Below are 13,819 nucleotides of genomic sequence, written 5' to 3' on the forward strand. Positions count from 1 at the left end.
CATGCAAGAATTTAGAGAATTTTGTCCATTTGCCAGTACCCAGGCAGAAAAGTCTGGAGTGATCTGCAGAGGGACTTGACAATCCTTTTATTATAAGTCCTGATTTAAGTACATTATACCCAGTAATTTGGGGTGGATGGTTGTTTTTTTTTCTATTTGAGTGGGGTTTTTTTAAGCAGTCTTGCACTGCTTAAGGAAGAACAGCAATAATCCTGGAGGGGAAGAGTGAAGGAAATGAGCAGTGATCCTCGGGGTGTGTCCTATATGAAAGCCTGTGCAGGCTACAAACATTATATACGCCCTTATCTAACTGTATTATCAGCTCTTCATTAAGCATTTGTCCCAGTTTTCAAGTGTGTCGAATCCTTATTGCATTTTCATGCTTGTGTTCTGTGGATCACCTGTTTGAAATAAAAATTTAAACATCCGAGCTATCACTCAGCAGCAGTGTTAGTTAAGGTAGTGTTTTCTCAGCCAGTATTCCTTGACCTCTGATTTTGCGTGGGTTATCTGAGGATTTATTTTCAGAGAACAGTAATTCTAAAGGGATTTTGATTGTAGATGTGAAAATACAGCAGTTAAAAGCTGAAAGGTAGCAGGATGCACAACAAAAGTATTAGCACTAAAATGCACAAAGTTGTAAGAAAGCTGATAGTCTGATTCTTACATCAAGGTCAGGAGGGGGGGATCCTTTGTTTTTTTAACATCACCGGGTCCAGGGAGAACCTTCTGTGGGATGGGAGAGGTTCATCTCTGTCTTCTGGGCTGAATTTGAGTCTTCTGTAAAAGGCACCTCTACTAACGGACTGGTAAAGTAGCTGCTATGTACAGTGCTCACATGTCAGTTTTACCTTCCTTTAAATATAAGATTAAAATATTCTTGGATGTTGTTACTGGGAAACTGATGCAGAGCTCAAGTACCTTGTGAAGGATAAAGCAAAGTTGGTACTTCTTCTGGCAGCATGTGTGGTAGCTCACGCACATTGCATTGGTACTGCCGCTGTTACTTCTAACAGATAAACTTACATTCTTTCTTGCTAGGATTGTGTGTGAAGTTGGACCAATGAAAGAATCAAAACAAGGTCAAATTGAAGTTAACATCAATGGAAAATTAGGTAAATCACCAAGTGAAGTGCAGTTTACATACCAGGTAAGTGCATTTTTTTCAGTGAGCTGTTTTATACCTTGTGTATGACTTAAGTTAGAAGTTTACCTGTTAAGCAGAGTCTTGCTTGTGTTTGTCTTGCAAACTTTGTTTCATCAATAGCACTAACGTTCAAGTATGTTAGAAAACATTTAACTTGAGCATTTCTTTATACAAAGGGTGTACCAAAAATCTATTCTGATCAGTAGATCCAGAATCTCGAAACAGAATGATGTTGTTTGCAATTCAAGTTAAAAAGGTCTGGTAGAAAAGAAACTAATTGACTTATTCAGTAGTGACACAATATCTCTTAAGTGTCACTATTGCATAAAAAAAACAGCACTGCAAAAAATTAGGTATTCTTTAGACGCACAGTTAGTGCACTATTTTAATCACTGTGTTTAGTCTAGCCAGTGTTCTTAATTACAAGAATGGATGCAGAGCAGCTGAAGAATAAGTAATGAAGGTACATTAATTTTTTAATAATTTATTTCATTCAAAAATGTGGCATGCAGAGCCACAGAGAGCGTGATGTGTGTTCATATTACACATGTACTTTGTTTTCAGTGTCACTATGAAGGAGAATTTCGTTTGTGTCTTAATTGCTTTGCCCCAAATGTAGCCCCGTATTCCAGATGGCATACCCTGTGGTTTTAGCAGCAAGTAGCTTTGTCTGTATCTATGAGGTCTTCAAAATTTATAACAGTCTGAGATATTTGAGAGGTTTAAATAATCTCTGTCCTCATATTGATACTTAAAATTAGGTTTATAAACTGTAAACCTGTAAAACATAGAGTGGGTTAGGCTTTTGTCTTCTCCCTTATTTAAACCTCTGTCTCATTAATTCTTGATATCTTGTGAGAGGGAAAGGAGTCAGCAGTAAGAAGCAGGATAAGTCAAGAATGACATCCAACTGAGAAGAGGATAGTCTTGTTTTCACAAGACAGGGTAGAAGTGGGTTTTCCATGATTTCCAAGCAAATACCTCCTCTCCCTGGTGGTATCTCTGCAAAGACACTTTTTACTTGAAAATTCCCTCTGTTCCTTTGTGGAAATGTAGTTTATAATTAAGTCTTTCATCATCAATCTCATTCGTTTTTAACCAGAGGAGAACATAATCTCCCGTGTTTATGTGTTTGTGGTCTCTAGGTCAGAGGCTATGACATAAACCCATTTTGTTGGGTATGTTCTACACCAGTTCTCCTGTGCTTCTCCTGTGTGTAAAGATTCCCCTATGGTTTGCATGAAAACCACATGAAGAAGTTGAGTATGTTGAAATGTAGTGTGAAGGCCCCACGTAGGCTTCAAAGCCTGTCTGTGAACTTGTGTGTGATTGGTGATCACTTGTGTGTGATGTGTGTGATCACTTGGTGTGATTCCCTGCTCAGCACATCTGGGAGGCGAGATAAGCAGCCACTGATTTTGGCTACTTGATTGCCCATCAGTGAGGCACTAGAAGAAGCCACTGTGTACAGGCATCATCCAGGTGGATGCCCAAACCACGACAACATTTTCCTGGAAGTCCAGGACGTCTTCTGTGCCAATACCTGCCTGCACTGAGGTTACTGAGCTGTCAGGTACCTAATGCCGATAAAGACCGTTTTTATTTACTGCAAAAATCTTTTCATGGGGACTATTTACAAAATGCAAAGCAATGACAATTAATACAGTTTGCGCCTTAAAGCTGGTGAAATCACTTTCTAGTTTCATTTCTCTCTATTCCATGAGAAAATGGAGTCAACTGTGGACTGCAGTAGGATTGAAGTCAGTACAGGGGCGTTGTATTCACACGCACCTCTACAAGTGTGACACAAGCACTTCTGGCATGAGAACAGACAATCAGAGCAGACAAACTCGTCAGTTCATGTTGTCTTAAAAGCTACAATCTTGTTTCGCTGCTGTTTTCAGGCAGTTCTTTGGTGACTTCTTTTAGCAGACATGTGAAATCTGTGCTTTGTTTAAAACCTCTTTTATTCAGTATATACAAAGGAAAGCAAATACTCTTCTTTCCAAGAGCCTTCCTAAAATAAATTTTCTGTTATGTATTTTTCCCTTTCTTTGACACATTGTCTGGCTACCCTCCTGCTGGTAATTATCACTGTTCTTACTGTGTGCTGTGATCACCAGAAGCACAACAACTTCAGCTTTAGCAGTGACCACTCTAAATGTGGTGTGTGGTGGTGCAGGGCAGAAGCGCACAAGCCATGCACAAGGAGATAGTGCAGCTGCTCGGTCTGATGTGACTATATACACTAGAGTTGCATCCCTACTCCCCACAGTTTCAGCCTTATACATGTGACTGGTGTCTAACACCAAAACCACATAGTCAGTTTTCAAGTAGAATGGATAGATGAGGGTGGTGAGACACTGGAACAGGTTGCTCAGAGAAGCTGTTGATGCGCCATCATTGGAAGTGTTCAAGGTCAGGTTGTACGTGGCTTTGAGCAACCTGATCTAGTGAAAGATGTCCCTGCCCGTGGTAGGGGAGGTGGACTAGATGGTCTTTGAAGATCTCTTCCAACCCAACCGTTCTAAGATTCTATTATAAGTACTACTACATTTGGCTGTTGTTGATACTCAGCCTGGATGACGAGATGTATTTTTTAAAGTTGGAGTGATGAGGATCAATAGTCAACATGACTGGGAGCTTAGGCACGACTTGGGCCTTAGGCGCATGCTTCTGCCCCATTCTGCCAGCACAGTGCATTTCTGAGCCAAGGAACATGTGAGACTTCCATTAAACGGGTCAAAAATCCAGTTAAAAGGGAAGCCACAGTTTCAATTTAAAATTATTTCTGAACTTAAGTTCTGGTACACAAGAGACTGTGCTGTGCAGTAAACACCTCATCAAACCTTGCTGCATAACAGGAGGAGAAAGCTCTGTTTCTGCCTCCCAATCACAATTTCTCTACCCAACCTGAGTGCTGGTCAAGTCCAGCCATTCCAGCAAAATTAAATTCCAGTAACCCAGTCCTCCTCCGCTGACATTTCTATCGTTTCATTATAAGCAGGATCACGCAATTACCAGTCTCCTGCTTAGTGAAACAGAAATGATGTGATGCTAAATTTTAATATCCAGCTATGCCGTACATCTGGAGCACTGACAGCTTGGCTGGTCTCTGAGCAGGTGGAGCGGTGGCACGGCTAAACGCCAGTCCTGCTTTTTCGTTTGTTTTTAACCTTATCTGATTCTCTTGTTACTATGGCAGTGAGAAGCAGTATCAAAGGAAGGAGTTAAGCTTTTCCTAGGTATATGGTCCAGATTTGCTGATCCCGTTGAAGCATGATTCCTTTCTCAGAATACCTCATCTGCAGACTCGAGCCACCAGAATGAGAGCTTGCAGCCCCTTCTGGGATCTCAAGCATTTGCTTGCAAGAGCAATTCTGTGGCTTTTAGGCTGTGCAAATTAAAAAGACTACACCGTTTCAGAAAGTTCAAATAGATGTAAGATGGTGAAATTAGAGGTAGAACCCTTCAAAATTGTAATGCATTTCTGAGGCGCTGAATGTAGTTTAGGGACTTGCTTGGAAATAATTACTTTAGTAAATTGGGAAGTTTCTTTACCTAAACAAGATGAGGTAGATAACTAAAAAGAGGAAGAAAGAGGGATAAATCAGGGTCTGATCTGAAAACAAACTTGAAGACTATTCACCATACTGGAAGTCTGAATGTGAACCTGAACAGCACAGTTACATTTAAAAGGGTGAACTGTTCTACCTTAATCTACTCTCAACTTGACAGTTTCCTCTTACCTTCATCCATCCTCTGGTTTCCTTGATGTTCGAAGCGATTGCTCTGGGAGCTCTCACCACTGCAGAGCCATTAGTGCCACAGAGCTTTTGTGGAGGGTTTTAGCTCACTTCTTGATTTTTCTTCAAGAGTCTTTACCTCAATACATGAATTTTATGCTGTAGTTGGGATTTTGGGTGGGAGCTTTCGGGGGGGTGTTACATGCTTGTTGCCATTATGATTGAAGGTGATAAACCACACATCCACAGCAGTCTGGAACTGATTCCAGAGAGAGGATCATGGCTATTTTATTCGTGAGTCCTAGAGCACATCTTGTTTGTGTATCAGCCTGCACAGGGGCCAGGAGAACTCCTGGATAGCTGAGAGTTTAGCAAAGTTGGCCCTTCCTCATGTAGGTATTATTAGACTTAATTCTCTGTCATCTGAGCTATGCACTTAAATAGATGTCCCACCATCCAGTGCTTGTGGTTCTGCTTGAAAGCTGCCAGTGAGCACCGGCTGCATGATAATGCAGACTTTCCAGTCATGCATGCTTCCATTTCTCTATCAAACCTGTCAGCAAAGCTATGTGGTCTTTTCAGAAAATCATGTGGTGTCTGCCTCACGGTAAAAAGATGCTGCCAGCAATCCAAAAACTCAGTTGTTTAGAATATCAAGCCTTTGCATAAGTGTCCCATCCACAGCAGACAGCACACAACATGCATTGCCGGGCAAATGCTCTTTCCTGGGCACCTGGAGTGGCTGGAAGCGTTTGATCATCTCACATGGTGTGAGGTTTGGACAAAGCAGCCCCAGGAAGGCAGGACTCAGCTCACTCCTCTGCTGTTGCAGAAACAACCCAGGAACCGAAGCCTGGCTTGTGTTGTGAATGCTGTGATGAGGCGAGCTGGTGGGTCAGGTCAGCCACTGCGGCAAACACCAGGCTGCCAAGAGTGCGCAATGGAAATTCTCTGGTTGAATATCCTGTGAGTGGGTGGCTTGTCTGAAGAAACAAGAAGCAGGCTCCCTTGAGTCTGAGAAAGGAGGGAAGTGGAGGGGGAAAGAGCAGTTCCTAATGACTTGCATGCCCCATTCAGGAGCTTAATTTAGCTCCTGTGGTTACCTTTATAGCCCATGAAATGACATTTTGACCTCCAAAAAGGTCGCCGGTGTATACAGCACTTTGTGGGCTATGCCTTTAATGCCTTTAATTTTTGGTGTGCATTGCATGCAAGGGTTGGTTTTCAGTGTGGGGCAGATAATTTTGGTAACAAGTTAGTTGTTTTACAGACCTGCTTCAAGAGCCAGAGTTTATTGAAGCTGGGACAAGGATGAGGAAAGAGAAAGGTCACTTGTGGAGAAAACGATGGATGAGATAAATGCAGAGCAATAATGTGATCTGCACATTTGTGAAAATCTTATTCACGTGTGTGTGTGCACTGTCATCAGGTCCTTGACACGGCATCCTTGTGTTCTGCTTGTGTGGAAGCACAAGAACCCATTCCTACTTGTGAAGATGTGCACTTGCATCAAAGGCAAACCCCCAACCGGAGGTAGCTGCCTACAGGAGCTGGCAGAAGGGAGTTTAGGTGGCTTTGCCATTTGCTACCCATCATGTCCATTTGAATACATCCATCTGTTGCTAGCTTCCCCTAGTGCTGCAGCTGGCATCTCTCTCAGCATCATAGGGATATACTCTGCCACCAGCCTCTTTTCCCTCCCCAGTTGTCTCTCTGCTTGTGGTCTGGCACATAGACTTCATGCCAAGGTTTCTTTGCATCTCCGTTAGGCTCCAGGTTTCTTTGCATCTCCGTTAGGCTCCCCTCCTCTGTTATCTTCCAACCGTTCCTGAATTTCTGGCCCCTCTTGTGATCCACCAGTAGCCTCCTTGGTGGCTGGTTGTTTGTCTTTGATTTTCTGCATTAGTGAAGGATAAAGGGTAACCACTTTTATCTTGGTGGTGTAGTTCTTGGACTAGAAGCTGCCTACCACAAATGAATCTTATAGTAGATAGTCATAATCTATGTCATGCCCAGGAATATAAAAAGTTAAGGATGTGCTTGGCGACAGACAAGTGGAAATGTAGAGAAATAGAAAAAGAAGACATGCAGAACCTAGGTGATGCTCCACAGGAGTGCACTCCTCTTGTTCTTGAATACTGTGCAAGGGACCGGAGGTGAGCTGGCTGGACATGACAGCGTAAACCAGGAAAGCGCAAAACAAACAAACCAAGTGAAAAAGAACATGAATCAGCCTGGCAGATCAGATCCCAAATGCAAGTCGGGTGAGTGAAAAAGAGGCTGGAGGAATGATTCTCTTTTGCACCTGCATATCTTTAATGGGAAAATTGCAAAGAAGATGGATTAAAAAAAAAAAGGAGAATATTAGTAACCCCACTGTTAGCCAGGTAAAAGCTGTGGCTTGATTTGACACCAGCAGACCACAGAGATCTAAAATGCTGGGAGCTCTCTGAAAGCATTTTTAGCCTGTAAAAGGTATCTTTTACTAAAATTGTAGTCAGAAACCTGAAGAAATAAGAGATCACCTTCCTAACCGTGCAAAAAGACTGACTGCATGTCATAAAATATTAAAGATGAAAAGTTCATTCTAGATTAATAAACAGGATGAAAAATGGAAGAGCTGAAATGCAAATGCTCAGAGCGTCTACAGTAGCTGTGTAAGAGCAGCAGTCATGTACACTGCTAATAAGTGAGTTCGCATCTAAATGTGATTATAAGTGGAACAGACATGGAGATAATTTACCCTCTAGCACGCAGAAAGCATGAAACTGCAATGAAAAGTATATCAGCATTTCTGTGAACAGATTTGTAAGGAGGAGGCAAAGGATACAAACAAAGCAAGCAAAGGGAAGACTTCTGGCTGTGATGAAGAAAACAGGACACTGGAAAATGGCCTGAGTGTGAAGTCATATACATACTTGGGCCAGTGCAAGCTGTTTTGCCAGTATTTTTCTTTTTTTTTTTCCCCAGTACCTCTGTGCTGACAAAGCACGGAGCCCCTCAGAGGACATACTGTTGCAAGACTATGACATCACCATGAGGTGAAACCAAAAAATATAGTTTGTGAAGCTCAGGTTAATCCCTGATGCAAAGACAGGGCAGTGGCACACAGGAATGCAAACGGCACATAATTAAATTCATTGGTATCACAAAGAGAATAAACTAATTTGCTAACAAACAAACTAGTGCTATTTGAATGTTGCATACGAACAAGGGCTTAGAAATTGCCATTGTCTCACTGTTTCAAATTGGAGCAGATAAACCATAACTGGAGCTTTCAGGTAAACCATATCAATGGGACGGGCACCAATCACAGTCATAAAACAGAAGAGGTGACCCATTCATAGCATTATTATCCTTCCAGCAAAGCTGCCTAATCGTTATCAAAGCACTGGGAAAACTGCTTATCAATTCAGGAGTACTAACTCGGCAGTCCATACAACATGGGAAAGTTGGGTTGCAGGTGGACTTTGAGACCTCTAGCTCAACGTTGCTACACCTAAGTAGGATTTAAGGAAGGTTTGTATGCAAGACACATACAATGCTCATATTTCCCATGACTAACAAGCTACAATGTGCTCGGACCTACACACAAGAAATCATGTCAAGATCCAATTATTTTTTCAGGATAAACTGTGCAGTAGGGAGCAAGCTACACCTGTTGACAAGTTAGGACTAGGTGATCATTGTAGGTCCCTTCCAACTGAACTATTCTATTCTATTCTAAATAGCATAGCTGTGGATGTGCATAATGTTTAACCAAACTGCAAATCCACTTCCTACGTGACATGAGCATGAAAGCGTAAGGTGGTGGGGAGTCCCAGCGGTGGGAAGTCCCTCTGCTGAGAGATGGCTTACCAGACTCAGTGGGAAACAGGCCACTGAACAACTGACAGACGTTGGAACAGGCTGTTTTTTAAACTAGACTATCAAAAAACCTGCATAACAAGGTAAGCTGTTACTGCAGAAAAGATCTATGCTCCAACATCAAACTACCTGGAAGACATGAACAATATTTGCCTGGTGACAAAAGGAGAAGTACAGAGCACTGAAACCCAAGAGAACATTCCTCTATTTCAAGCAAAATAAGAAAAAGACTGACATATATGTGAATTATGATTTTCTACACTTTAAGGATTTATAAAACAAGGGTTAAATTAGCGTTTGCAGGGTTGTTTAAATTTTACAGTGTCCATGAGAAATGAAGTATTGCCAAGTCCTCACAAGGGCTGACATTTTCCAGAAGAATTATTACAAGGCTGCTACAAATTCCATATAGGACACATAATCAAATGTTCTGCTTAACATCATAATTGCACCAAGCGCTGCAGTGTGATGTTACAGTGGCGCACTGCGCTGCGATGTTATAGAAAGTGTGACTTCCCCCGGGCACCTTCTGACTGAGCAAACAAAGATCCGAGGCGCAGAGGGCTGAAAATGGAAGCAGAGTATTTATTATGACGGCAGGTGTACTTCTGATTCGGAGACTGAAATGAGAAAAGGGCAGAAACAAGGAGGGAAGGAATCCATGAGGCGATTTTGAAAAGGTGGCATCACTGATCTCTCAGCACCTGAGGTCCTGGGTTTATCAGTGCTGTTTGTAATGGTTGAACGTTCAGTAGTGCTCAGACCAAATTAAAGGGAGTTGCCTCTTGGTAAAAGCTGCATTTTTATTATCCCTAAACAAGGTTTGCAGTGAAGGATTTACCCTTTGCCCCTCGTTTTCCCCTGTGAGAAGGAATCTCATGCAGGGCTGTGGTAAGTAACATAGAGCTGTGGGTTAGGGGCAGCTTTGCTGGACCACGTAAGATCAGACTGTGTCAAATAGGACTAGACCAAGGGTCCGAACCTCTCTGTCCCGCTGGTGAGTGCCGTGTCAGTCGTGGGAAGGTGCTACCTTCTCCTTAGGTAACACGATTCTTGTTGAAGGCTTGTACCACCGCTGACGGTACTTTTTCAAATGATTTTGGCATTCAGCAAAATATCGTTCTCCTGCTGATCCTAGCTACCTAATTGCATTTCTGAAAAACACTTTCCAGTTGAGCATTTGGATGAATCAATTTTTTTTTTCTTTATTCGTACTCTTAAGGAGACCGCCAGGTGAGCCGATGTAGCTCTGCTCTTTGAGCCATCCATGAATGTTTTAGAAGAGCTCTAAAACTTGCTCATAGCACATTGGTTTTGCAATAAAATGGTTACTTAAAATTGTTACAATTCTTGATAATTTCTTTTGACTGCTTATTTTTTCTGGCAGGTCCTTAAAAGGAGGGGAAAGGGGGAAAACGTGAAACAGAAAATAGCAAGTTAAAATTAATAGAATCATTTTCCTGACAAGCTTACAGTAACGAACAGTTACTATACAATGCTTTTCTTAGCAGTCATGCTGAAGAATTCCTCTGCACACAGAGCATGGTTCAGCTTCTCCTTATTAGATCATCTTTATGAGGCGTCCACATTATTTGGTCTCTGGAGAGCTCTTGGTTTTTGCAAAATTACTTTAAATATGTTAAATATGAATACTTTGAATTAAGCTGGTTTAAAATAGTCCTTTGAGGAACTGCTGCAAGACCAGCAATTAAAGAGAAAATAAGGGTTAAACAAAAACTATTCCACCTCCTCCTTGGCTGCTCCCTGCCTTCACTCCCAGAGCGGTTCTTGGTCTCAGTTTTCCAGTCAGCCTGAAGTGAAGCTGAGATGGGCCGAGCCCATGGTGGGGCTGTGCCGTGGATGGGGTGAGGTGTGGGTGGCGTGTTCTCCTGTCTGGCGTGGCTGGGCTTTAACTTCCAGCAGAGTCAGATTCTTGCTAAGAAAAGTCATTTTCTGGGGAAAATGGAACAGATACTTGTTTCACTTCCCTCTTGCTGCTGTGTTACGCAGAGATAACTTTGCTATTTGGTTACCTATCTGTCCCTATTCTTGGGGAGACAAATGTGGGCCACCACTAAAACGTCCCCCACAGAAAATGGTGCTGGATGTTTCTGCTTCAAGTTCATGGCTCACTCGGTATTTACTGGTGTTAGCAACAGAGCCAGCTGACACCCTGCCAAAGTTACCCGTCAGATAACCCAGCAGAGCTTTAACAGGGCAAGTATTTCACAATTTTGCAGGAAGAAAGGAGTACGGCTGTCTAGCAGAAGTTCTCAGCAAGCTTCCTTTCATTTTTTATGTTGAGGTTACAGAGAACTGTGATGTGTGAAGCTTCAGAAACCTTTTTTTGTTTCTTTCCTTCCAAAGTCCCTGCTTAAAGGCTTGACTTTAAGTAGTTTCTTGTTCCTTTCCTTCCTAAGTCTATCCTTAGAGGCTAGGCTTTCAGTGGAGGTAGCGTTTAGGGAAAAGGCTACAAGTTTTAAACAGTTTTTCTGAGGTTCAGGGATAACAAATTTGTCCATACTGATTCTTTAGAGGTTCTTGGGGGATACTTTCTTCTGAAAGCTATCCCAGGCGTGTTATGCAGCTAGTCATTGCTGTGGATTTTTACTGCAGATGATGCAGTTGTCCAACATGCTTAACATCTTATAGCAATTAAGATTTAATTTGAAGTCAATAAAAGGTGTGGTTTTCCGTCTGTGTGGTAAGGTTAGACTTAAAGTATTTGATACATTTTTAAAAGCAATTTATTGACTGTATTTTATATACCATTTTGATTGTAATTTTTTTTAGCAACACAATCGTTTTACAAAAAAGCACAAATGAGCCTTTCTGTGAAGCACATCTAGACTTGTGTTAATTTAAATTTCAAGTGTGATTTTTTAAAACTGACTCCCTCAAACTTTTTACTTACACTGATGTGACTTACTTCAATTTAGCTTAAATCAGCAAGCAATTAAATGCAAAGAAGAGTATGCACAAAGGATTGTATAGACCTAAGTGAATCAAGGCTCCTTTTTGCTTACAAAATGCATTAATATGACTTTGAATCACTTCCCTGTATAAAATCTTGTAACCCAAGTGATGTATTAAATTAAAACGAAATCAAAGGTTAGCGCATGAGAGCAGTCATATGCTGCAGCGATGTACATCTTGAGGAGTGAAGGGTTTACAAACAGATTTCTCTCAGGGAAGAAAAGCAATTGACACCCAATTAGCGTTAAAGCATATTCCTAAAGCTCAATGACTTGAGAGCAAATTACAGTTGTCATTGTGGATTTGTGAAGTGTGCTGAACCATGATGCATTCCTTCAGAGGGAAGTTGCTCAGACATGAAAATATAAAACAAGCACAGCAAGTATGAGTTCCCCGTGTTTCTATAATATCTGTCCTTCAATAAAACAAATTTGTAAAGTAACCATGAGGTCAATTGGATGCATTTTTAGATTCCTGCTGCTCGTTAAAAACCTGTCGATGGCTCACAGAGCTTTGAACCGAACTGTGGTACATTGGTCCCCTCCTCCCTGCTATTTGTGGGCCCTCAGTGTTGTAGCTGTAAGCTGACACAGGGATGGCGCCTGTGCCCGAGTGAAACAACACGGGGGAAAGGGGGATGCTGCATGACTAGTCAGGTGTGGGCTTCTTGCTCTCTGTTTCTGAGAGGGGCTTTTCCCCCTCAGTGGGAGATCAGTGCAGTGTGATGTTGATCAAGGAAACCTTCATCAGCAAGGGAAGTTTTCAGATTTCTTTGCTCTTGCTTTGTTTACGTATGCTTCATACAGAATAGCCCCAAGCCTGGACTTTATTATCAGCAGGAGGAAGAGAGCAGATGTCATTTACAGATATACATGAGATTGGGAAATAAGCTTATTGCTTATTTGGCTCATTTAAGGAAACCTTGCGTTTGAATATGGATGAAGAAGCACAGTTAGACATCAGCAAAAGCATGACCTACTCACAGCCTCCCAAGCTGTTGATCTGCTACGCTTTAGCGAATGCAGGGTCCCTCATAGCAATGTCCCTGCCACACACTTGGACCTGGCATCCCATCTGTGTGTGCGGTGTGGGTGGCAGCTGGCCCCATGGGACCACCTCGCTGCCTGCAGCCACCACCCCGGTGCGAGGGCTGCGGCACGTCCACAGCCACCACCAGGCCATGGAGCAGGCAATCAGCGCTCGCCTGGAGCCAGCTGGTAACCCATCTCATGTGGCTTGCACAGCTTCGGTCATCCTCGTGATTCAGCAGCTTCAGCCTTGCCCTGAATAAGGATGCTTTTCTCAATGGGAAGCAGGGACTACTTAGCCATGAAGTAATTAAATCACACTGTTCATGAAAAGCCCTCACTCTTAATTTACAGTATTTGTCATAGCTCCCGGAATACAGTCATAGAAACAAAGACTGAATTGAGAACAAAAGGAGGGAATTTATTTGAGAAATTTAAATATCCAGTAAATTTCATAACAATTTGAAGCGTGACTGCTTGTTTCAATTGGTTTTTAGAAATCCGCTCCAAGGTTCTAGGTGCATAAAGAAAAGTTTAGTGTTTTCTGATTTTCTTTCTTTGCAAGCTTATTGCTCGAGAACAGGATAACAATTTTACCACAATTAAGAGCCTTATGAGATAAAGGGAATCTTAATATTCTTTCTGTTTGGTACCAGTTTTGAAAACCTCGCTCTGTCTCTCCTGTAGCTGACGCAGAATGTAGGAAAGGTGAAGGTAGACTCAGCCCTAAGGAAGAGAGGAATCATAAAATAAGTATAAAAATCCAGGAAATCCAACAGGAAACTCTCACAAACTTAATGGTGGATAACCCTATATTTTATAAATAAGGGATTGAAGTTCATATAAAGCTTCGTAAAAAACAGTATGGAAAAGATATAAGTACATTCACATCATCTGTTACTTTTCCTTCAGCATGAATAATGGAAGATTTTGTTTTATTTTGTTTATTTGTCCATCATTATTTCAATTTTTTTTTTTCAGGTAATAATATTAAATTTCTATTAACTATTATACCAATTAATACTGGTCTAAATTTTATTTTAATTTTCTTAATT

The 13,819-nt window shown here is 41.7% G+C and overlaps 1 protein-coding gene across 1 annotated transcript in view; it reads left to right on the forward strand.

Moving 5' to 3' along the window:
• PLXNB2 (plexin B2) overlaps window positions 1-13,819 on the forward strand; it is a 114,640-nt gene that overhangs the window by 68,159 nt on the left and 32,662 nt on the right. The window contains exon 15 of the mRNA XM_074161602.1: window positions 1,042-1,150. Within this exon, the coding sequence (XP_074017703.1) occupies window positions 1,042-1,150 (109 nt within the window). The remainder of the gene's footprint in view (window positions 1-1,041; window positions 1,151-13,819) is intronic.

Source organism: Numenius arquata, chromosome 2, assembly GCF_964106895.1.
Source record: "Numenius arquata chromosome 2, bNumArq3.hap1.1, whole genome shotgun sequence".
In the NCBI taxonomy this organism is placed as follows: Eukaryota; Metazoa; Chordata; class Aves; order Charadriiformes; family Scolopacidae; genus Numenius; species Numenius arquata.